This window comes from Phoenix dactylifera, chromosome 6, assembly GCF_051530095.1.
Source record: "Phoenix dactylifera cultivar Ajwa chromosome 6, Ajwa_hap1_PhDact_Kaust_v1.1, whole genome shotgun sequence".
Taxonomy (NCBI): domain Eukaryota; kingdom Viridiplantae; phylum Streptophyta; class Magnoliopsida; order Arecales; family Arecaceae; genus Phoenix; species Phoenix dactylifera.
In genome coordinates, this window is record NC_143195.1 from 26,667,079 (window position 1) to 26,692,799 (window position 25,721).

A 25,721-nucleotide genomic window follows, 5' to 3' on the forward strand; every position below is an offset into this window, starting at 1 on the left:
AGATGTGCCAAAGAAAATTGTTGGCATACTAGAAAAGGATCATGATGATGACGAAAGCAACATAGTTTGAATAGAGACCACCTTTCTTTCTTGTTTCCTATTAGGTTTGAATTGAGACCAACATATTATATTACATTATATCATAATATATTAATAGCTACGGTTAAATTCTTAATAAAGAAAATTTTGTTAAGTTATGATGTAATTCTCAATTAAGAAAACTTTAAATGAGCAAGCATATTGCCATTTAATTAAAAATATCTAATATCTGGAGTGATTACCCCTTCCTATAGCTATGAATGTCTCTAATGGGTTGACAGTCATCTACAGAGAAGGCTCGGTAGATGATTGTAACAGTTTTGTCCTAAAGGTCTTCTACATTTGTTTTAAGGCTCTGCAGATGATTGTAACAGTTTTGTCCTAAAGGTCTTCTACATTTGTTTTAAGGCTCTGCAGATGATTGTAACAGCTCCGTAGATGATTTTAACACCTTCCTATGGTGAAAGAAAGAGAGATTGTGAGAAAGAAATAATGGTGAAAGAATTAATCAAATCCTATATTTTTTTGTTTCCATGCTGAATTTTATATAGTTTTTTCTTTGTGTTTACACTAATCTCGTTTGATTATGACATGGTGTCGAGTTGTGAATCAAGAAATGATCAGCTATAGTTATGGAATGCCTCTATGTTGCCTCTCGATGTTAAGCTACACTGTTAAATTCTCAATAAAGAAAACTTTTTAGTTTACCATAGCACCTCTGTCTTGAAGGTCTTGTACATCAGCTAATTGGGATGGCAATCATCTACAGTGTGTTGGAGTATTTCAAAATTCCAAGCCTACCTTTCTTTTTTATTATGTACTTTTTTTAGTCTCACATTGAAAAGAAATGAAACTCAAATGGTCTTTATATAGTTCTCAACCTTTTTAAATTAGTGAGCAAAGAAAGTAAGTAGCCTATGTGCGCACGAGCACGGCGCACGTACACCCTAAGTGAGAATCAACCTAAGTGATATGCCACATGGACCATTTTATAGCAACAGTAAGAATTGATCCTTTGAACAAGTTTTTATAAATATAATCTAGGAGAATCACCAGACTCGATGTAAATCATTTGAGTCACTATAAGTATTCAAAAAGATTATTAGACTCGATGTGGATTACTTTGGCTACTACGAGTATTCATGAAGATCGCTAAACTCGATGTGGACCATTTTAACCACTATGGATATTCAAGCTGGTCAAACTATAGGTTTCTTTTTGAGAATAATTTTGACTGAGCGTATTTCTCAGTCCATGAAGAGCGATAGAAAAAAAAATTGATGTAAGAGTCGAGATCTATCTTCTATAGAATTTTAAATTTTTATAATTATTTTTATTAGTCATATTTATTTTTGGAGATCTAAATCTATTTGAACTAGGAGAGAAATCTAATCTGAATTATGCAAGAGAGGATCTCACTACTATTATAAATAAGAAATATGTACCTTAGTTTTTGAGGTGTGGATCATCAATAAAAGAAAAGGAGACGTAAATTCTACTTTTGAATTTTTTTTATCTTTTTCTAATTTTTTGTTGAGAGATTTGAGTTGTGCAGATTGAAGAAATTCTTTCTTCTTTACAATCGGATCAAGTTAGTATCATAGCCAAGTTTCTCTACATCTACAGAGGCAAGTTGGTATCAGAGTCATACTCTTACCTAGCAAAATTCTAACTTGATTGATCGAATCAAGTTGGTATCAGAGCTTCGATCCTCTACATCTATAGAAACTTTAGTGCATGGTTCAGATGCGCAAGTGGTACAAGCAGTTGAGAGAAGGGCTATTCATGCTTGATGTACATCGAAGGATAAAGATGAGTATAACTGCTAGTTCTACTTTGATGGATTATAAGATAAAGTTATATCTCACACAACTAAAGAAGAATATTGCCTAACTCATAAAGATCATGTCTCGATTGGCGACACCTTCAACACAAGTACTAGCAACTTTTATAGCAAAACTATCTCCAACATCTCGAGATGAAGATCTATCATTTAGTAAAGAAGACCAAAGCTGGAAATCATATTCGAGCAAAGCCAAGTGGTTTAGCCCCGAGGCAAAGAAGCAAGCATTTTCCAATCTTTTGTATTGATTAGCGGGAGCTAAATCTCCTAAACAAAGAGAGCGCTAATCTTTAAGGAACACCAGACTTCATGTGGGCCATTTTAGCCACTATAAGTATTTAAGAAGATCATTAAATTCAATATGTACTACATTCGCCACTACAAATATTAGAAAAATCATCAAACTCAATGTGGATCACATTGGCTACTATGGATATTCAGAAAGATCACCAAACTCAATGTAAATCACGTTTGCTACTACAGATATTTAGGAGAATCACCGAACTCGATGTGGATTATTTTGGCTATTACAAGAATGATTGAATAGAATTCAGAAGTGAGATCCGCCACATCAAGAAGCTGAGTCACAAATTAAACTTCCGAAGACAATAACTTAGTCGTACGTCGTGTAATTACAATGATTTTATTTTTGAAATTAAATTACTTAGTTACTAAGAAAGCTGCCTAGCTACAATCTAGTGCAAAGGATACAGAACCCAGAACCATGAAAGTTATATGCATCCAATAGAGAGCTCCTTAATCGAAAACCATGAAACCGCATGGAACATTGGTATGGAGAACCATCCTAAACCAGCGCACTGCTCCAAAGTAGTCTAATGAAGATGGAATATATTTGCCAGAAACTAAAGATTGTTGGTCAGGTGGAGCACCACCATGACCACTTTCCTCCTCGAATCCCGGGAGGAGAACTCCCTCTTCACCTCGCCCTTCTCCTCGTGGAACCTCCACAGCCCTGCAAGCATTTCGTCGAGCACCGCCGCGAGGATTCCGTGGTTCACCACCTGGAAGAACCCCAGTGTCTCCGCCACCCATCTCACCTCGCTGACCACCTCCTCGCGGAGTCGGCGGGATCGATATCGTCGAAGTGGTTGGGGGGTTGGAAGAAGGAGGGAGGGATCTTGGTGCTGCCGGCGTCCACGAGGCCCTTCACGCCGGCTTTCGTGTCGTCGAAGGCTTTGATCTCCAAGGCCCGGACGTAGTCGGAGGGACATGGCTTTCCACCGGGCTCGGCTGCTCATGCTACCCTAGTGGATGCTTCTTTACCGCATCTCTTGATAATGTTAGCAATATATTATCTAAATAAACAAATATATCTATAAATGCAATTAATGGAAACTCTTAAAAGGAGTTATACATATATATATATATATATACATATATATATATATATATATATACATATATATATATATACATATATATATATATATACATATATATATATATATACATATATATATATATATATCATTCGGCATTTAAATAATTCTATTTTAATGCAAAATAAATCTATTCTAGCACAAGATAAATCTATGCATTTAATAAATTTATATAATAGAATTTCAAATCCTACAAATCTACTAATATTAAATCAAAAATAAAAGTAGAAGAAATTAGTCTGATTGAAGGTAGGTCGAAGCGCGTAGACGCTGTCCCAAAGAAGTATTTGCCCCCACGTAGGTTCTCCCGGCAATCCTTCTCCGAGATACGACTACCCTACAACTTCTTCTTCGGCACGTCTCGGAAGAAGTCAAAACGAACCCGATCGGACTTGCAGATCCAGCAAAGAGTGGAATGAAAAGAATAAAATAAACTAAATAAATATATAAAAGCAAAAAGCAAAAGTGGCTAAGAGGAGGAAGAATTTCTCCAGAGTTTTTCAACTATTTTTCTATAATTTTTCGTTTTTGAAATAGGGTGAAATGGAGGGTTTATATAGGGGTTTTTAATAGGGCATTTTGGTCATTTTTCGGACACGCGGGCGCATTCCGCGGATGCGTCCGCATCCTTCACGCGATAATTAAGCACACGCGGGCACTGGCTCAATACTAAAAACGTCCAACGGACGTTTTAATTTTCAAACTACGGCCGTTTTCGTTCTCAAACGCGCACGCGGACCGAGACTCGACCGCGTGCACATTTAATTTTTCCTTTAGCACCCGGCCGTTTCCAAATCCAAATGCGCACGCGGACCGAGACTCGGCCGCGTGCGCATTTAATTTTTCCCACAATCCCCCACAAAAAAAATAATTTTTTTTAAAATAATTTTAAAATCAAAATAAAATGCTGGATATCTTATATTATGTAATAGGTGTAGGTACCTTTCTGTTTGAACCTTCACTTAGTGACAATTGATATATCTATGGAGTCAAGGTGGTCTTAACCTTGAACCTCGGTCCATGGCTCAGAATAAATCAATAGCACACATAATATAGCCCGATCTGGGTTCTAAGCGGGTTGCGCTAATATGGCCATGCGCAGGTATCTATCATGTGCTTTTTAGGAAATCGCCCATTTCTCATAATCGCGGCCTCACGACTGCACATATAGGTGAGTCCTAATAAGAAAGCTAGCAAGGAAGCTCCTGCCTCTTAGGTCTCGAACTCATTAAGAGTTATACAAACGAACTCATCCTGCCGCTTGCTTTTATGAGCACTAACACCATAGGGATGAGGAAAACATGAAATAGTGCTCCTCTTAGTCACACTCTGATTTGTTTCTACCCATTGAACCTTTTAAGGTTGGGTTCACACCGTGGTGATCAATCTTTATGGGTTAAGCCCCATCCCCCTCGACGACTCCAGAACTACTGTTCTAGACAAGCCTTTAGTAAGCTGATCAGCCAAATTGTTTTCTGATTTTACAAAATTCAAGGCAATAACATTATTTTTCAATTTATATCTTAATGATTTATGACGTACTTTTAAGCGCCTGTTCATTTTTACATTGGCATTTTCTTGGTTGCATTTATCTATTGCAGATTTACAGTCACAATGTAAGGAGACAGGTGGTAAAGGTGACTCATATACTGAAAGGTCTATTAGTAGATCTCTGAGCCATTCAGCCTCAGTGCTAGTAGTGTCTAAAGTTATCAGTTCAGACTCCATGGTACTCCTAGATATCAAAGTTTGTTTGGTAGATTTCCAAAACACAGCAGCTCCTCCTAGAAAAAAGACATATCCTGTGGTGGATTTAACATCTAAGGGTCGCTGATCCAGTTGGCATCACTATAGCCTTCTAGAACAGCTGGAAATCCACTAAAGTGCAAACTATAAGACTTGGTACCCTTAAGATACCTAAGGATCCTTTCTAATATTGTCCAGTGATCTCTATTTGGATTAACAGTATATCTGCTAAGTCTATTTACAGCATATGCTATGTCTGGCCTGGTGTAATTTGTTAGGAATTCTAGTGAGCCTATGATTTGAGCATATAGACTTTGAAGGACAGGAGTTCCTAAGTTCTTCTTAAGATGAGTAGAGGGATCAAATGGAGTAGAGACAAGCTGACAATCGGTATAATTGAATTTAATGAGTATTTTATCAACATAATGACTTTGGGATAGCTCAATACTATTTCCACTTCTAATTATTTTGGTATTTAAAATTAAATCAGCTTGTCCCAAGTCTTTCATATCAAACTTATGACTTAAGAATTGTTTTACTTCATCAATTATCTGAAGATTTGTCCCAAAGATCAGTATATCATCTACATAGAGGCACAAGATCACATATTTGTGTCCAACTCTCTTGTGGTATACATATTCGTCTGTACTATTGATTTTAAATCCAAATGTCAGTATGGTTTCATCAAATTTCAAGTGCCATTGCTTGGGTGCTTGTTTAAGACCATAGAGAGATCTGACTAGTCTACAAACTTTATTTTCTTGGCATGGAATTTTAAATCCCTCTGGCTATTCTATATAAATTTCTTCATTTAAGTCTCCATTTAGAAAAGTTATTTTAACATCCATCTGATGAATCACTAATCTATGAATGGAGGTTAATGCTATAAGGACCCTAATAGTAGTAATCCTAGCTACAGGTGTATAAACATCAAAGAAATCTACCCTAGGTCTTTGAGTAAAATCCTTGGCAACTAATCTAGCCTTAAATTTATCTATAGAGCCATCAGGCCTAAGTTTCTTCTTAAAGATCCATTTGTACCCTATAGTTTTACAACCAGGAGGAAGATCAGTCAATTCCCAAGTATGATTTTGGATAATTGACTGCATCTCATTGTCCACAGCTTCTCTCCAAAAAGGTGAATCCAAAGATTTCATTGCATCCTCAAAGGTAGTTGGAGAGTCTTCTATAAGGAAGGTATAGAAATCATCTCCAAATGTTTTCTCTACCCTGGATCTTTTACTCCTCCTAGGTTCTGCTTCTACTTCTATTTCTCTTGTCCTTATTCTACTAGAGCTATTAGCTATACCGCTATCTACTCTAGTCCTAAGTGGAAAGGTGTCTTCAAAATATGTTGCATCTCTGGCTTCTATGATAGTGTTGTTACTAATATCACTTACTTCTGAATTTATCACCAGAAATTTATTGGCATTACCATTGGCTGCATAACCTATGAATATGGCATCCACTATTTTAGGCCCTATTTTCTTTCTCTTGAAATCATGTATTTTTACTTTTGCCAAGCACCCCCACACTTTCAAATAGCTAAGATTAGGTTTTCTATGTTTCCAAACTTCATATAGGGTTAGATCATTATTTTTAGAGGGAATCCTATTAAGGATATAACAGGCTGAAACTAGAGCTTCCCCCCACAAATTCTCTGGCACTCCTGAGCTTATAAGCATGGAGTTCACCATATCCATTAAAGTGCTATTCTTTCTTTCTGCTACTCCATTTGATTGGGGAGAATAGGGAACAGTCACTTCATGAATGATTCCATGATCTTCACAAAATTGAGTTATCTCATTAGATGTATATTCACCTCCCCGATCTGATCTAAGGATTTTAATTTTCTTTTCCTGTTGGTTCTCAGCTTCGATCTTAAAAATTTTAAATTTGCTGAGCACCTCATCCTTGGTTTTAATTAGATAGATAAAACAGAATTTGGATAGATCATCTATGAAGGTCACAAAATATTTGTTACCTTCCCTAGAAGTTCTACCCGAGTCACAAACATCACTATGGATCAACTCTAATAGATCTGAATCCCTATTAACAGATTTAAAAGGCTTCCTAGGGAGTTTGGCTTCTACACAAATTTGACATTTCTCATGGTCCTTGAGATTACTTTTTGGTATTAGATTTAGGTTCATAAGTTGTTTAATTGAATTATAATTTACATGACCTAATCTACCATGCTAGATAGAAGGGGGTTCTATATTCATAATCAAAGAATTTTCATTTATTGAAGGAGCTATTACATTCAACTTGAATAATCCTTCACTAAGGAATCCTTTTCCAATAAACATTACACTATGAGAAATTACAACTTTATTGGACTCAAAACAAGACGAAAGCCTTGCTGGATAAGCAAGGAACCACTAATGAGGTTTCTTCTAACAACTGGAACATGTTGAACGCCGTGCAGTGACAGGACTTTACCAGAGGTAAGCTTTAAGTCCACACGTCCTACTCCTAGCACACGTGCTTCCGAGCTGTTTGCCATGATCACAGCTCCTCCATTTGAGATATGGTAAGAAAAAAACCAGGAGCGATCCGAACAAATATGAATACCAGCTCCGGTATCAATCCACCAATCAAGTGCTTATAAAGTTATGTTAACTTAAGGAGTGAAGGAAACAGACCTGAAAGCTGTCTCAGAGGAGCCAGCGCCGGAAGTCACCATGTTGACTTGAGCACTGGTTGTGTGTGGACCCTTCTTCTTAGATTGAAGAGGTGCAGTCTTTTTATAGGAGCACTGGAGAGACAAATGGTTGGTCCGACCACACACATAACAGAAACAAGCACCACCTTCCTCTTTCTTCTTCTGCTGCTCTTGGGATTGAATAGGTTTCCCATTGTAGTGGTGGTTTGATTTTCGAGGGTTGTAGGGTTTCTTTTTGAAATTCTTACGGAAGGGTCGGTTCTGATTTTTCTTAGGAGGGGCCTCTACATTATATGCATTATTCTTGGGTCCAGTAGAGGTATTACTTCTCAACCTGTGCTGCTCTTCAATCCTAATGAAGTTCAAGACTTGGGTTAGGGTGAGAACTCCTTGGGTATGGCTCAGGGTCTTAGCAAAATCAGACCAGGAAGTAGGTAGTTTATCTATCAGACAGGCTACCTGGAATGATTCATCCAAATTGGTTCCATTAGCCCTAAGCTGGTGGATCAGGATTTCAAAATCATGGATTTGGTCGTTCATAGGCTTTGAGTCCACCATCCTAAATTTATTGAAGTCGGAGGCCTTGAACCTCTTTACCCCAGCATCATCAAGACCATATTTGCTATCTAGCATATCCTAGAGTTCTTTGGCACTCTTGGCTGTGTAATAGATATCATACAGCCTCTCAGAAAGAGCACCTAGGATTCTATGGATACAATGATAATCTATCTCATCATGTGTCCTAGAGGGTGTGCTAGTGGAGGCAGAATATTCAGTATTGGAAGAGGTAGTTGGGTTGGACCCGTTATCAACTTCAGAAAATAAACAAGTACTTCTTTGGATTGTTAGCAATATATTATCTAAATAAACAAATATATCTATAAATGCAATTAATGAAAAATCTTAAAAGGAGTTATATATATATCATTCGGCATCCAAATAATTCTATTTTAATGCAAAATAAATCTATTCTAGCACCAGATAAATCTACGCATTCAATAAATTTATATAATAGAATTTCAAATCCTACAAATCTACTAATATTAAATCAAAAATAAAAGTAGAAGAAATTAGCCTGATTGAAGGTAGGTCGAAGCGCGTAGACAAGCGCTGGCTCAATACCTAAAACGTCCAACGGACGTTTTAATTTTCAAATACATACGGCTATTTTCGTTCTCAAATGCGCATGTGGATCGAGTTTCGGTCCGCATGCGTATTTAATTTTTTCTTTGGCGTCCGACCGTTTCCAAATCCAAACAGTGCACGCAGCATTTAATTTTTCCCACAGATAAGTCTTTTGTTTGCCCACGTTACTTCGACAGTGAGAGAAGCCCTGTCCCATACCGCAATCCAACTCCGGTTTGTTTTGTTTCTCTTTCAATGTTGATCTCTTCCAAATACACTCCGCAGTACTAATTTTGGAAAGAAAAATCCGCCACAGAAAAGGTCTTCCCCTCACCCACCACCCTCCCAGTGGAGTACTTTAAAACCACACACCCTCCTCCCACAATTCTCATAACGCATAGCACTCAATTCAAAGTAGCCACCATGTCCATCGACGACGACCGGGCCGGTGCGATGAAAGCATTCGACGAGACGAAAGCCGGCGTGAAGGGCCTCGTCGACGCCGGCATCCGCAAGATCCCTCCCTTCTTCTTCCAGCCACCCGACCACTTGGACGGTATCAACCCCTCCAACTCGGACGGTGCCACTGCTCGCCTCCAAATCCCCGTCATCGACCTCCGAGGCTCCGACTCTGACAGCGCCCGGCGAAAGGAGGTTGTGGCCGAGGTGAGGCGGGCATCTGAGACGCTGGGGTTCTTCCAGGTGGTCAACCACGGCGTCCCTGCGCCGGTGCTCGACGAAATGCTTGCAGGAGTGAGGACGTTTAACGAGGCGGCGGCCGAGGTGAAGAGGGAATACTACACCAGGGATCCGGCGAAGAAGGTGCAGTTCAATAGTAATTTCGATCTGTACCAGGCGCCGGCGGCAAATTGGAGGGACACCATGTTCTGTGCGATGGCGCCGGAACCTCCAAGACCGGATGAACTGCCTCTGGCTTGCAGGTATTTGACCCGTTGGTTTAGATTGGGATGGCAATCGCGCCCTACTCTCCTTTCATATCGCGAGTTATTTAATTTCTATTTGTGTTTACAAGTTTTTAAATGAGAGAAATGCTACGGTAATTCAGAAGAACCACTCTAAAAAAGATCGCTCAACTAACTTGCCAGCACTCCATTGGTTCATTATGAGGCACCATTCACAACTGAAAATACAAAGGGAGCAATGAGAATGCAACAAACCAGCTAAGTGTTTTTTTGACAATTAGATTTTTTTTAGTTACTAAAGCATTTTTGTTAATTAAAATTTAGATCCTTTGTAGTTCGGGTATGGTGGATCAGATCCAGCCCCGCAATCATGGATGTAGTAGTCCAAGATCATATGGTCCAAGATTGAATTTGCCGTATGTGTATTTATTCTACTCAGTTAATTTTCCAATCAAATGCTATCTTAGTTTTTCTTAGTTTAATTATACCAATTTATATAGATAACTTGAAACTTTAATTTGATATATCGATTTATCAAAAACTTCTTCAAAACTTTAATAGTCTATGGGTAACTAAGGACCTTGTTAACTTCTCTCTAGCCCTTTCTAAAGAAGAGGTCTAAGATTTTGAGGGAGAAAGAGAGATAGCGAGAGAGGGTCCAAGTGTGTTCCAATTGGGTTCTTTGGCATACATGGCCGGAAAACACACCCTCTCTCCCCATCTCCTTCTCCCTTCTCTCCCTTTTTGATTGAAGTGGAGCATATTTGGAGTTTGTAACTTATGAAAAGATTTAAATTTTAAAAAATAAAACCAATCTTGTGTGATATGTGTTAAGTATTTCAAAGATTTTAAAACTCTTTTTTTTTAGTCTTCCATCAGATATGTGGAAGCAAGTCTTCTTGTTTAAATAGATTTCTTTTTCCAAGAAGCCCAAATCATGCTTTATGGAATTAGGCTAATGACCACGGGCGCGCGTGCTCGACTCTTTGGAAGCGAATATTGATTTCCTGAACATTAGTTTCCGCATGAGAAGCAATGTTTTCGAAATATCATATACCTCGAAAACATAGTATCTTATCAGTATCTTTCCAATAGCTTAAATTCTTAGGCTGCGAGTCCATGATAAGTGGTATTAAAGCGAGATTCTTTCTACCTCTTATTAGGAGATAACAAGGTCAAGAAGGATCCGATACGATCGAGTAGAACCGAAGCCATAGGTGGGCCTCCCTCTCTCAAAGTTCGAGCCAACCATAATAAGGGCATCAGTCCATGCCACATAAGAGAAGCCTCGAGACAAACCAGCAATGTCGTTGGTGATGGAGGGGGTGGCTGAGGAGGTAGCTGGTGAACAATAAATAGTTCTTGTGGTAGAGATCAGAGGTAGCATTGGTGGATAACATTAACGGGTTAAGTGAATCGGTCCCCCCATCGCATGGGTAGTAGGATCCGTGTGGCCCTTTACACATTGTATTTTGTTTTATGGGCCTCCTAGCCCTGCAAGTGGCCCACATTGGACCTGGGATGTGCGGGTTGTACGTAGGATTGATCCTTGGGAACTCTTTGTTTGGGCTGTTGGGCTTTCTTATTTTTATTTATTTTTCTCTTTTATTTTTTTCACTTTATTCTCTCTCTATCATGTTCTATTTTCTTCTCCCTCTTGTACCCACTTCATTCTTAATTAAACATATGGTAGTTTGTCCATCTTTTTGCTCAAAAAATTAGAAGTAATTTATAAATAAGTTGAAACATTAACTTGAGATACCAAATTCTCAACAACTTTCTGATTACTTTATCAGGCATTAACCTCAATTCACACTCTTAATGAACTTAATGGGACTTCCCATTTTCTATTTAAAAAATATAAAAAGAACTTTAATTCGATATATTGTTGGTAAAATCCCGTTTAAGTTTCATTTAGCATCTCATGGATCTGCATCTTGTTTGTGCAGAGAAATAACCTTCCAGTATGCAAATCATATTCAAAAAGTGGGGATCTTTCTCTTTGAGCTACTTTCCGAGGCACTCGGCCTTAATCGTGATCATCTTAAATATTAGAGGGGACTCATTCTATAACCCATATAAACTAGAGACATTATAGCATGGGCATTTTAAGGTTGATCGCGGGCTAATTATGGTACTTAAATGGGGGAAGAATGTTAGGACCATGTGGGTGTGTGTTTAATTCCATAAAAGTTATGCATTAAAAAAATCTTGGGTATTTATACAGGACAAAATAATTCAATAATACCTTCCAACTAGCTTTTTTAAATGAGATTCTAAATCATCCTCAATTGTTATACTAACTCACAATATCTGCTATATCATATATGGCACTTCCTATAATTCAACAAGACTATTAGTAATAAGAGTTAAATAGCAATGTTATTTAACTAAAATGATTGGGTAAATTATTCAAATAATTTTAGATAAAATGAATTATGTAGCACATTTATTTTAGGTGGCAAGGCATCACATAGACGACATAAAGTAGTAGAAATCATTGCAAAAGATATAAGAATCCAGTTCAAGTTGATTGTATTGATGGAGCCAAAGTAAATAAGTTATCAGTTGAGGCGTAATTTCACTGTCCTTAAGAATAGATCGCGCCCCTCGGAGAATGAATCTCGAAGCGTACACTCGCAGATGCAGTGACTCTATCGAACACCTCCCCTACACGCGATGATCGAGCGCGACACGCCCGGTTAACACGTTTCCGAATCGAATCTGCCAATTTTGGCTTGGACCTCTATTGGGCTCATGCGCGCGTGGGCTACTTACTTTCTTTGCTTCACCAAGTTAAAAGGTTGAAGACTATATAAAGACCTTTTGAGTTTTATCTCTTTCCAATATGGGACTAAAGAAAATACACCAGACAAAAGATAAAAGACAAAAGACAAAGAAGGGCAGACTTGAAATTTTGAAATATTCCAACACCTATTAATAAAATGACTATGTTCAGGTTAAACATTTTGATCAAAATATAGGCAAATTATATTCAAATTGGCACTTATTACCAAATATATTTTTGTTTTGACAAGCCATGAGCCTCACGATCCTTATCTAATCTAATCAATAGCCAACCTAAGATGTAATATATACTTGCAAATTGACGGCATACTGTTGGTATCCAACATATCATCGATGAAACAGGATAGGCAGTGCCTGATTTGAATAGACCAAAATTGCTAGTATATCTTACTTTCCTCATAGATTCATGACTGTAGAATTTTGATCTCTCCTCCTTATCCTGCTCATGGAACCTTCTTACACCTTTAAGCATGTCCTCCAGTACACCAATTGTGATCCCAAGGTTCACCACCTGAAACAATCCCCACAAAATGGCTGTGTTCAGGTCAAAAATTTTGATCAAAATAGAGGTAGATTATATTCAGGTTGGCACGTATTAGCAAAATATATTTGTGTTTAGACAATCCATGAGCCCCATGACCTCACTTAATCTAATCAATTTCTGTTTTATGAAGAATAATGAAGTTCTACAACTACACTCTAGCTTAGTGAGTAGAGAAGATAGAGGAAAAGCTGTTGCAGAACAAAAATAACCTCAAATGATTTGAATACATGGCTTCCAAACCATGGTATTAGGTGTGGCAAAATTCTAGCTCGGGTTCGATTTGGGTTAAATCTATAGTGATAAATTTTTTTCCTGACTCGATTTGATTAACCTAAACATTAAAATCTTGCATACAATTTAAGAGTAAAGTTCTATAAAATTAATATGGTTTTAATTAGGTCAATCTGATGGATTTCCTCCGGTCGAAAAGTGTTATGGTAAGTAGTAAGAATCTGGATTGTCCAGATTTCCAAAAGCCATAGATAAGAGTCCAAATTGTCTGAATTTGTAGACTAAACCTGGCTCGGTCTTATATTTGGACAATTTCTTTTTGTCCATGCCAGAAAGTTGAACAGTGATTATATACTGTATGGACCCAATCTTTTGCCAAGCAAGGCTGTATCAGTTGAGCAAGTGAGACAAAATTTGGCCACCCCTCAACCTAATCCTGGTCCAACACAGTATTATTACAGAACAAAAGCCAAGAGCCCAAGTCCGTCCTCGTCAGGGCTAAAGCAGGGGTTCCGGTCGGGTCCGATCATGCTGAAAGAAGAAAAGTGATTGCTGAATCATCAATTATGACCTTCAGTCAACCAAGCATCACTTGCATAGGCTGCATTTTGATCATCTAGAAAAGAAAAGCTGGTGTTATCGTTTCCTCTGTGGATGAGCTCGTTGACAAATTGAAGAATGAAGCTCGTGTCTTGTAATGTTTTGGTGAGTGGACATCATGACTGATGGGAGTTCGTTGCTGCAACTGGTTCAGTTTGGCCTCACCTCACATCGCCACAACGAAAAACCACAGTTGTTCATGATGGCAAAGTAGAAATTTCAAATAAATTCTTTGTGTACGTTTTGGTAATAGTACGATACCTTATCGAATAAATTAGGGGCACAGATACTAGCTAAGATAAAAATTCATGTATCAGACAAGCTGCACCATCCTATGGTCGCCTGAAATTACCTCCACCCACTCCTCCCCACCAACTTCAATACTTCTTGAATTGTGATTCTCCTCCAATGCAATATGTTTCTTGTAGGATATCTAGCAACTTGAACTTCAGCTGAGTTGATCACCTTCCACTTCTGTTTGACTTGAATATGTTAGTTGCATAAGTTTCACAGTTAGGACTCTTTTACGAGATACGTTAACTATATGATGCACCAGCATTAGATAATTTTTTGAGCAGGACATTTTAAAGAGATATTATTCATAAACACTTTTAAAATGTCAAGTATCTTGCACAGTTTTAGGAAATCTGTTTTACCATCATGAGTGGCAGATTACTTGAGTAGCCTGTCTGTGAATCTTGATCGTGCTTATTTGATTCTATGCACATGAATTTGAGAAAGTGAATTCCAACTTTTTGTGATAGACTTGTCAAAGCTCTTGGAACCTTATGATAGTTATTAAACATGTTTCTCTTTTGTGCTTTTATCACAGAACTGCAAGTAGATACTGAGTGTACTGTGTTATACTATACTGGTCCATGTGTGGTGTGGTATAAGAATCATTGCCTTGATCTCTTATCATTGGATTGAAAGCCTTATTCAGCGTCACTGAAGAAAAAGAATCTTATTTTCGTAGGCAACAATGAGGACATCAATGATATTAGTGCAACAACCAAAAACTGACACTGGGCAGGAAAAGTATAATTTCACGCTTGAGTTGAGGTAAACATATTGTCAAATGCTTCTATGCTAGAGCTTCTATACCAACTTCATACAAATTCGAAGCAGCACATTCTTCATGACCATCTAATAAACTAGGAAAAAATGTTTTTGCGAAATCATTGTTGTGCTCCTGAATAAAGTTGCAAGTCCATTGGCATGCCTTATAGTGATCCATTTAACTAAGAATTAATCATCGCTTGCTGACAGACACATAGCTTAGTTCCACCTTTGTATTGTGATATTGAGAATAGTCATAAGAAATGACTCATAGCTGGAAGAAATTGATTAAATATGGCAAAGGCTAGCTTGTCAGTGGCTTGATAATTGCAACTTGTGAAGACAATGGTGAAGACAAATTAATACTGACAGACAATTTCCATCAGTCTCTGTGTTTTGCAGGCATGGCTGATGCGCATGGTTGCACTTCTGTTCAGTTCTAACACAGGATCTACCCTGCTGCCCAGACTGCGGTCTGGAACAAAACTTAGGAGGCAAGTGAAAAGCTTACCGCTCTCCTGGAAACGAAGAACTAGGTAAGTGCTCAAGGAACTAGTAAATGAGAACAAAAAAGGCTTCTTCAGGAATAGGTGTCAATAGTGCACAAGGCCAATTAGACCAGCTTAGGCATCTGCTTGAGGAGTTATCGATTGATCAAAGTAAAAGAGAATTGAGGAATGGTGCCCTGAGAGTCAAATAGGAACTCGAGAAAGATATACTTTGCCTGAAGGAACTTGGTCTTGTTAAGGGGAGGTACCAGGTTTGAATCCAAATGCTGGCATTCCTGTCATGTTCCTGAAATAAGCTTGAATTGAGGAATCGAGTGTTACTAGCAAGGGCCTATTGTGCCATCTCATCTCGAAACTGAAAAAAATACCTAAATAAAAATAAAAAGGTTCAGATTTCAGAAAAAAACAGAATCAGTGGGTTCCATGTTGACCTCGTGTTGATGTTTGTACTGGCCTAGCATGGTTCAACAAATGTAGACCCTTGGAGAAATCTTGCTTACAAAAAAGTATAACTACGTAATGCAAGAAAGGTCATTCACAGGGAACATGATACTAGCGTACTATTGGAAGAAGGTGGTGCAGCAACCAAGTAGAAAGGCCCAAATAAATAAGATAATGAGAAAGAGCAAATGAGTAAGGGTGCAATTGAGAGGAAGTAAGTCAGAATATATGCTGAAAGAGAGTAGGAAATAAGTGGTTAGAGAAATAGATGGGAATGGAGGAAGAGTGGAAGAGGTAAATAGAGCCAGAATATATGTTGCTTTGTGTAAATAGCAAACTACTGAACAAGGAGCAAAACGCAAAGGATGGGGAAATGTGGAAAATGGAAGAATAAGAGGATGTTAAAAGGGTAAAAGAAGGAAACCAAGCATGAAGAAAGAGAGGTAGTTGTATCTTGCACACACTTTTGATTAAACTAAGCATAGCTACCCATAGCAAGAGTGTGAGATCTCCTACAAGGACCTAAAGGAGGGGCGACAGGGTTGCAGGAAGAAAAGTAGCAGTAGCGCAAAACAAAGGGGTATCATTTGGAACCCTTAAAATGCTCAGGAAAAAAAGCGGCAAGTTGAGGGGAAAAATGAGACATTTACAGTGGTTGGAAGAGAACATTTCAGAACTCCGACTAAATGACCTCCAAATAAGGAACCAAAAGTAGCTCCATATAGCCCTAAAACTGGAGGGAAAAAGAAAAAAAAAAACCTTCTACAAGTTGGGAAGCATTCTAATGACCACTAATGGCACAAACACCAGATTGTAATGTTGTTTTTGCAGAATTATATGCAAGAAGTTCCTTAAAATGTAATTCAGATATCATCAATTTATGTCAAGGGACAATACAACACATGAAGATAAGACTGCACAACTCACCAAATGCATTGACATGGTACACTATTGCTTGCTACAGCATGATGAGAAAACATTTACCTTGTATGGATCTCTGTATCTTTGTTTTTTGGGTTTTGTCAGGAATCTCTTTGCTTTCTTTACCATCGTATGTGCAGCCCTCTGTGCTCCTTAAAGGCACAAACAATTATTGAAGTGATGAAATATGAATAAGATAAGAAGAATAGTGAAAATCTATCAAATAATTACTAAAAAAGGGGAGAATATTATCTAACTCTCCAACATCATGTCTATAAACACAAGCACCAGCAACTTCTATAGCAAAGCTATTTCCTATATCTTGAGATGAGATGACCAAAGCCAAAAATCATCTTCGTGCAAAACCAAGTGGTTCAACCGTGAGGCAAGGAAGCAAGCATTTTTCCATCTTCCGTTTTTACTTAGCAGGAGCTAAATCTCCTAAACAAGGGAAGTCTTAATTTAAGAGGATCACCAGACTCCATGTGGACCACTTTAGCCACCAAAAGTATTCAACAAGATCACTAGATTAATGTGGACTATTTTGACCACTATGGATATTCAAGAGGATCACCAAACTTGACGTGGATCATGTTGGCCACTTCAGGTATCTAGAAGAATCACCCAACTCGATGTTGATTATTTTGGCCATTATAAGAAGGATTTAATAGAGCTGAGTAGCAAACCAAACTTTTAGAGACAATAACTTGGTCATACGATCCCTGATTAAAATGATCTTTTTTTTTTAAGTTAGGTAACTTTTTGAGATTTATAACTTTTGGCCAACCCCTTATGGGGTTGAAATATACTACAATTCTATCATTTGTGCTCTAAAGCAAGCGAATCAAATAATTTTTTTTTTTCGAAAAAGATTTTGACATGGCGTATTTTTCAATATATGAAGAATTAGGCAAAGCGATGAAAGCAAAGTTGATATAAAAATCAAAACCTATCTTTTTTTAGAATTTTAGTATTTTTTATAATTATTTTTATTAGTTATATTTATTTTTCAAAATATACAACTAAAAGAGGAATCCAATCCAAAGTGTATAAGGCTGGACCTCGCTACTATTATAAATAAGATTATGTACCTCAATTTTTGAGGTGTGGATCATCAATAAAAAAAAGAACATAAATCCTATTCTCATTTTTTTTATTTTTTTAAATTTTATTGAGAGATTCGAGTTGAAGTTCCTGATTGCTGCTTCTTTATATAATGTAATGGTACTAAAACCAGCCAACTATGGTCCCGATTATCTTTTTCACTCCATAATGACTTTTAATTTCAAGATGTCGGTTGCTGTATATATTAAGAGGCAATTGATGAATTAATTTTATTACCATCAACACTAAGTATTTGTAATTCCTTAATTTAAAGATGTTTCTTGAGCAGGTGATCATTGTATTTTTATATAAAATACAAATGTTTTGGATCACTCCTTTTTTTTTGGATACAGGTTCTGTTCACTCTTCATTACAACTTAAAATAACTTAAAGCTAATTGTCCATCGAGTCCTTTTGAGTCATAGTACGAGATAAAATCCCTGAGTAGGATCTCTCTATACAATGGCGGGCTTTCATCAGATAGCAACTCCTTGATCGGACCATATAGCCTTGAGGATGGGTAAAGATGCATGGTGAAGAAGCATGCAACTGAAACTCTTGGGCCTACATTGTTCGCAAGCACTCTGTGCTCGACGCTTTTGAGCCTGTCGTTGGAGATCAACTGCATACAGTAAGGCATTCAAAAGAGCAAGAAACATTTAAAGATGGAGATCTTGCAAAATGAATCACAAAGGCCCACAAAAGCTTAATTCTGCGAATTATATGATTAAACTGTAGTGTCACTAAAAAGAAAAATTTTACTAGATGTGAATATTATGCATCTCATAAGACATTTGGCATCAGCGTCCCTGAATACAAGCATACGTGTTGTTTAGATGGAAACATACCTGTAGAAGGTCGCCTATGTTAACCACCAAAGCCCCTGCCATGGGAGGTACATCCACCCATTGTTGCTGATGAAGTACTTGCAAATCACCAACATGGTCTTGTAGAAGGATGGTAAGGAAGTCTGGATCAGAATGCTTGCTAGTTCCAAGAGTGAGGTGTGGCTCTGGACATGGTGGATAATAGTTTGAAACAAGGGCATGCCCTTTAGCACACTCCATCTCTTTCAAGTAGCTGGAGGGAAGGCCAAGGGCTTCTGATAGTAATTCGAACAAAACATTTCCCAGTCTCTTGACATGATCTGAATATTCAAAGGTTATTTGTCTACAAACTCGAAGAGAGGATTAGTTAGGCAAAGTAGCAAAGTTCGTTAATCAGTTTTCAGATTTTCAATTAAACTGTCATTTACGAAGAATTTGCCTGTGATGCAAATAAATATTATGAATAACATTATTATTTGTTTCGATTCCATTTTTTCCAATTAAAAATGAAGTCAAAACAAGAATAGTGTTATTCATAATAATGATTTGCATGTCACAGGCAAATTCTTAGTAAAAAATGGTATAAATTAAAGATCTAATATAAATTCCTATCAAAGAAAAAAAGAAAAATGGTATACATTTCAAAAGGAACTCATGTGACTCTAAATTTGCTTCTGATCCTGAGGGTGCAAGAATAATTGGTACACTTTAGATCTGTTGAAAACATTGCAGAAATCACCCATTTTTTTAGGAGTGAAAATTAGTTTATAGATAAGGTTTATTGAATTCTACAAAGATAGAAAGAAAAAGCCCATTGAGATGATTACTGTTGTATTTCCTGAAATCTGAATTATATACCTCATTATGTGTTGTTTACTTCTCTATTAAAGAAGTTTTAGGTCTAGAACGATACTTGTATCCTGGGTGCCCCCACCCCCTGGCTTTCTCAAGGTGAACTTCGATGGCAGTGTATCAGCGGATGGGAGCTGCGGAGGTGTGGGATTTATCATTAGGGATCATGATGCCAGACTTGTGGCGGCAGGTGGACGCAGGATTTTTGACTCATCAGTGGCGACCGCAGAGCTTCAGGCGGCCTGGGAGGGTGTCTCCTATGCGAGGCGGGTACTTGGTGAGGGTCACTTCCTTCTCGAGGGAGACTCGACCACGGTGGTTGGGTGGATCCGGGAAGGGGGGTACTCAGTCGAGGACCGGCCGCTGCTTCATGATATTCGTAGAGCGCTGGGGGAGACTGTCTCCTACCAAGCCTCGCACGTATATCGGGAGGCAAACGGTGCGGCTGACTGGGTTGCTTCTTTCGCGGCTCATCATTCGGGAGATTTTCTTTGGGCGGGCCACGATGCTGTGCCTGCGTCCTTGCGTAGCATTTTGTTTTCTGATTTTGTAGGCCAGCTTCACGCCCGTCATGTGTGAGCGGCCGATTTACCAAAAAAAAAAAAAAAAAAAAAAAGAAGTTTTAGGTGATCAATCACTATTTTCCCGGCCATGATGAAGCAAAAAAAAACAATGGAAGCAGTCAGCTGCTTAGTTGATCAGGTTCAAAACAAAGACTGCACCCTAGAACAAAGACTGCCTCAACCATAAGTCAACAAGTACAGGACCCAGAAAGCAACTGTGCCCTCCACTTGATACCTGAGCATAGAGACTGACATAGTTGAGACCTTGATTTTGGGCTGCTTTATCTTTGGGATAGTCATCTTCCTTTCTGAGCACTGGGGCACCTCTTTTTTTTTTAAACAAAGATTATCAATCGCTATTTCATCAGATGTACACTTATCTTCATAAATAGGGATAACATGAGAAACACAGACATATGACATGGTAGCTAAATTTACTCCAGGATGTTGAATGAAGAGGTAAACCTGAATCAACAAATAATTTTTATCTACTAAAATTTTTATGTGGTTTCCTAATTAACAAAAGGATATTGATATGAAATTCACCCAGTAATACAATGAAGAGAGATTGTTAAAGTGGGTAGATTCATTCAATACAAACTACCTTCTTCTAATTATTCTTGCTCCTCCTACTTCTATAGATACTATTTAAATTACTACGATCACAAATCACCATGATCTACATAATTATAGTTGTTATTTCATTTATTGCTTGCATCTTTTCAGTTCAAAAATCTGCAGTAAATTTTAGGTCTGTGAGAAAAGTAAAGATCCCAATATCCAATGAATTGTGTAGTCAACTGAAGTACTTGTGCATAGTAGTTCAATTGGCAGAATTGTGTGTGGTGGTTTCAGTGTTCTCCTTCAGTCGTTTGCCAACAAAGTACAGACGGACCAATGGAAAGCAGAGTTGCAATCAGAAGCAAGCAAAATAGGCCCGATCCAAGCAATGCCACTAGAGTTGCAATTGATATGATTGGTCTTTTGTAAATTCCCAGGTGGATCATAATGAGATGAAGATGGAGTGCCCAAAATTCATCTCGAATGAATCAGGAGACCATTGTAAGATCCCTTTTATCACTTGGATAAAATTTTTTCTTTCTAAATAAGATGTCAAAACTGAGGTATCAATATAACAAAGTTACCAACTATGCAAACAGAGTTAGGGCCCATTTAAGAGAGTTGTTGGCAGTAGAGCTTTTGAAAGTAGAGCCTTCTAAAGTAAAGTTTTTATAAAAATCTGTTTGCTGTTTGGTAACTATATTTCTAAAGTACTGTGGCACTTTAACATATATTTGGTAAACAAACTATAAAAGTACTTTTGTAATGACAAATTTACCATATTGCATAGTATTATACAACAGAGCATAATAAAATATAATATATATTAATACATAAATATATGATATAATATAAAATTACTGTAATTTAATATAATATTATTATAATATAGTAATATAACATTGTATACTACAGCATAATAATTTAATATAATATTAAATTATTTAACATAATATATCAATGTATTATGATATAATGTAATATAATATTATATTTATAGTATAATACAATAATAAAGGTACAAAATATTATAATTATTAGTGTACATTAATTTTTCATAATATAATATAATATTAAATTATTTAACATAACATATTAATGTATTATGATATAATGTAACATAATATTATATTTATAGTATAATACAATAATAGAAAACAAGAATACCTTTTTTTGCACGAACGAAAGCTTGATCCACGGCTAGAGTTTTTTGTTAGGGCACCAGCAGATTATAAAGTATATATTTGTTATATTTTATTACAAGTATTTTGGTTAAAAAAATAACTTTCCGACAAAGCTCAAAACAGCTTTTTCGGAAAGCTCCAAAATAGAATTTCTCCCATAAAGTTGTTTTTAGCTTTCTAAAAAAGCTAAAACAGCTTCCTGAAATTTTTACCAAAAGTGCTTTTGGAGGGCCAGAAAGTGCTTTTTGGCCCTCCAAAAGCTTCCCCAAATGGAACCTTAGTCGCTAAGAAAGCTGCCCAGCTACAATCTAGTGCAAAGGATACAGAAACCAGAACTATAAAAGTTATATGCATCTGATAGAGAGCTTATTAACCGTGAACCACGAAATGGCTGATATTCAGCATGGAAACTTGGTATGGAGGACTATCCCAAACTAGCGCACTGCTCCAAAGTAGTCTAATGAAGATGGAATATATATGACAGAAACTAAAGATTGTTGGTCAGGTGGCGCACCACTATGACCACTGAACTACAAAGGCATTGTTTAATAAATGCTCTTGATGAAGAGGAATCTGGAATTAAAGATTTCAATATATATATATATATATATATATATATATATATATATATATATATATATATATATATATATATAAAGATATATATATATATATATATATATATATATATATATATATATATATATATATATATATATATATATATAAAGATATATGGAATGTGCCAAAATAATATGAGATACAATATACAGACAATATGAGTTGAATTTTATCTGTTCCATTGCCAAGGGGAAGAGGATAAATCAGCTTAATATTAGAGATATTACTACATTCAGAGTCCAACGCTTTGGCAGGCATGACCAGGTGCATCGAATAGAATGAGAAACTTCAGCGAAGTCTCCTTGCTATAATCCAATTAGAAAAGAATGGAATTACAAGGAAGAAAATTAGGAAGATCTACTTTGTCTAGAAAAAAAATCTAAAGAAATTTAGAAAGATCTGGATAAGAGAATATGGAGACTTTCTCCATGATCCAAAATAAGGGTGTCCTCTTATAAACATTGGCAGGTAAATTCCCTAAAATGATAAACTTGTGGAAGAAATTATGTTGTGTCACCAGTTGTGAGGTCACTGCAGTAATCTAGAAGAAGATTCTCGGCATCTATTACAGCTTGGAAACCAGTAAAGGAACTACTGGATCCAGATCCATGTTGGAAGTGGTTTTGTAAAGCAACTAGGCAAGGAATTTAACAAAAGCTGCAGCAGTTTCAATTCTTAGTCGGCGGCGCGTTTCAATAAAATCAGCAATCTGATAGGAATGTTCTCAGTCCCATCAAGCAAGAAAAATCTCTCCTTTTTTCCTTTCGCATCTAATCTCAAGAAACAGAATTAAAGGGAGTTTAGACTTTTGAAATAGATTGAATACCTGCAAGCAAGGGGCAACTCCTCCGGCTCCGGAGGCTCCGGCGCCATCCAACAGAACACGGAGTCCCTCCAATTCGCCGCCGGCGCCTGATAAAGATCAAAATTACTGTAGAAGCTCACTTTCCTCCTCGAATCCCGGGAGTAGTACTCCCTCTTCACCTCGGCCTTCTCCTCGTGGAACCTCCGCACCCCTGCAAGCATTTCGTCGAGCACCGCCGCGGGGATACCGTGGTTCACCACCTGGAAGAACCCCAGCGTCTCCGCCGCCCGTATCACCTCGCCGACCACCTCCTCCCGCCGGGCGCCGCCGGAGTCGACGCCTCGGAGGTCGATGACGGGGATTTGCAGGCGAGCATCGGCGGGATCGATATCGTCGAAGTGGTCGGGGGGTTGGAAGAAGAAGGTAGGGATCTTGGTGATGCCAGCGTCCGCGAGGCCCTTCACGCCGGCTTTCGTCTCGTCGAAGGCTTTGATCTCCCGGGCCCGGTCGTAGTCGGGGGACATGGCTTTCCACCGGGCTGGGTGGAAGATGGTAGGTGAGGTTTAACAGCATGACAGTAAACATGTATCATGGCAAAGTGGTCCCCACAACTTTCAGTGGATGCTTCTTTACCGCTTTATTATTATTATTATTATTATTATTATTATTTATTTCCCCGCTGCTGCATGTATCACCGATTTTATTCAAACAAGTACCGGCTTCCTGAATTGGTTTGAGCAAAGTAAGTTGAACTTACCGAGATATAATTTAAGTGGCTCACTAAATATTAAAAATAATTAAATTTTAGAAATAATTTGATGAGACTAAAGAATTAGATCGGTACGCTGCTCAGGTACTATAGCGATTCAGATCCTCCATTCAGAGGTCAACTTTAATCTAAACAAAAAGAGTTAGAACTTTGAACTAAGATCCTTGGATCTGGCTTAGAGAGGAAAGAGGAAGAAGAGAGAGTGTCTCAATTCAAATTCAATAAAGGGTCAAGGTTCGGTTGTCTATCGAAAAAAATCACCTATGCATCATGTCTGTGGGCTAGAAAAAAAAAAAAAAAGCCAGGGAAGAAAAACAGAATTTATATGTATGTATATATATAGAAATTAATAAATAAATAAAGTAAATTAAAATAGGAAGAAAAATGAGATCGAAGAAGAAGAAGAAGAAGGAAAGGAAGAAGAAGGTCCAACTGCGGGTGCTAGAGATCCGGCGGCCAGTCAAGGTGGAGTCAGCGGCAGAGATGGCGGTGACTGCAGTAGCAATTTGGGGAGGTGTCAAGATCGAGAAGAAAGTCTCGATTTTGCCCAAAATTAGGAGAATGGGGTTCGGTTTCGGGTTTGTTCATCGGATAACCATATGGAGAAGGTGAGGGACTCACCAAGAGTGGTGGCATCCATTGGAGCTCGGCCGACGACAACTGGTTCCGATGGTTTTGTGGTAGCAATGCTCAAAACAAGGAAAGGAAAAGAAGAACAGAGCGGTCGGGAAAGCTAGAGAGAAAGAGGAGATCTTGAGCGGCTGCAGTCTATTGTGGCTGCACGTCAGCCGTCAGAGACTAAGGAGAAGTAGGGAAAAGGCCCTGTGATTGATCAAGCAAAAGGAAAGGAGGGATTTATACAAGTTTTGGATGGGAGTTTGCTTGGCGAACGTTACACCTACCAGCGATCATGGCAGCGGTTATGCATGACCGAACAGTCGGCAGCTGTTTGAAAGGCCTGAGAGTCATCACCAGCCACGACTCTATGGCCTTATCCTCTCAACAGCTGGCGGATCGGACAGGGGAACGCGATTCCTCTATTCCAATCTTCTTCTTTTTTTGAATTTTTGAATTGAAGTCAGTGGGTGTTGCCGACTTCAATCCAGGATGGGCCCATATGGGCCGGTTTTCACAAGCCATATGTTAAAAGTCCCATGTTGACAAATAAAAAATATGCCAGATGGATTTATTAGCATGTGCCGCTCCAAATTTAGGTTGTATGTTTCGCAGCATTGACCATTGGATCACACCCCTTACACCTCTCAAAGCACTCCAAACTTTCTCATTCATCTGCCTGCACTTTCTTTTAGCAGCTTAAGCTTTGGGAATATGAGTATGCAACAAGTGATATCGAGCCAACGTCATTGTGCATCACAACGTCTATTAGTCATGTAAATCTTTCATTAGGGGATACCAGGGTTAAGGAAGATCCAACAGAGTTGAGTAGGACCTAGGCCATGCGTGTGCCTTCTTTCTCGAGTAAGAGTCAATCGTGATAAGGGCATCATGAGATTAGGTAGAAGAGATTATCATAGTCTCATATGTATTGATAAAAGGGCTACAAAGGTTTATTAGTTTAGG

The 25,721-nt window shown here is 37.9% G+C and overlaps 2 protein-coding genes across 11 annotated transcripts; one reads left to right on the top strand and one right to left on the bottom strand.

The window, feature by feature from the left end:
- The first annotated feature begins 8,982 nt into the window (after nt 1-8,982).
- LOC149753379 (1-aminocyclopropane-1-carboxylate oxidase homolog 1-like) lies at nt 8,983-15,701 on the top strand. 8 transcript variants are annotated; one of them, XR_016395758.1, is made up of 3 exons: nt 8,988-9,759; nt 9,925-10,157; nt 11,691-11,780. XR_016395758.1 is itself a non-coding variant. In XM_089923930.1 (2 exons), the coding sequence occupies exons 1-2, from the start codon at nt 9,242-9,244 to the stop codon at nt 15,521-15,523; spliced, it is 672 nt and encodes a 223-aa protein (XP_089780056.1). In that variant the 5' UTR covers nt 8,983-9,241; the 3' UTR covers nt 15,524-15,701. The 8 variants fall into 8 exon arrangements, 4 of the variants coding, with proteins under 4 accessions (XP_089780056.1, XP_089780058.1, XP_089780059.1 ...); XR_016395759.1 differs by having other exon boundaries at nt 8,990-9,759; nt 9,885-10,157; XM_089923930.1 differs by lacking the exons at nt 9,925-10,157; nt 11,691-11,780 and adding an exon at nt 15,370-15,701 and having other exon boundaries at nt 8,983-9,759.
- On the bottom strand, nt 12,221-23,959 carry LOC149753380 (1-aminocyclopropane-1-carboxylate oxidase homolog 1-like). Of its 3 annotated transcripts, none has more exons than XM_089923927.1 (4): nt 23,393-23,959; nt 18,807-19,128; nt 16,918-16,998; nt 12,221-13,060 (listed from the first exon to the last, which is right to left on the bottom strand). In XM_089923927.1, the coding sequence occupies exons 1-4, from the start codon at nt 23,893-23,895 to the stop codon at nt 12,752-12,754; spliced, it is 1,215 nt and encodes a 404-aa protein (XP_089780053.1). In that variant the 5' UTR covers nt 23,896-23,959; the 3' UTR covers nt 12,221-12,751. The 3 variants fall into 3 exon arrangements, with proteins under 3 accessions (XP_089780053.1, XP_089780055.1, XP_089780054.1); XM_089923929.1 differs by lacking the exon at nt 12,221-13,060 and adding an exon at nt 14,258-14,398 and having other exon boundaries at nt 23,393-23,941; XM_089923928.1 differs by lacking the exons at nt 12,221-13,060; nt 16,918-16,998 and adding an exon at nt 18,242-18,580 and having other exon boundaries at nt 23,393-23,951.
- Between the last annotated feature and the right edge of the window lie 1,762 nt (nt 23,960-25,721).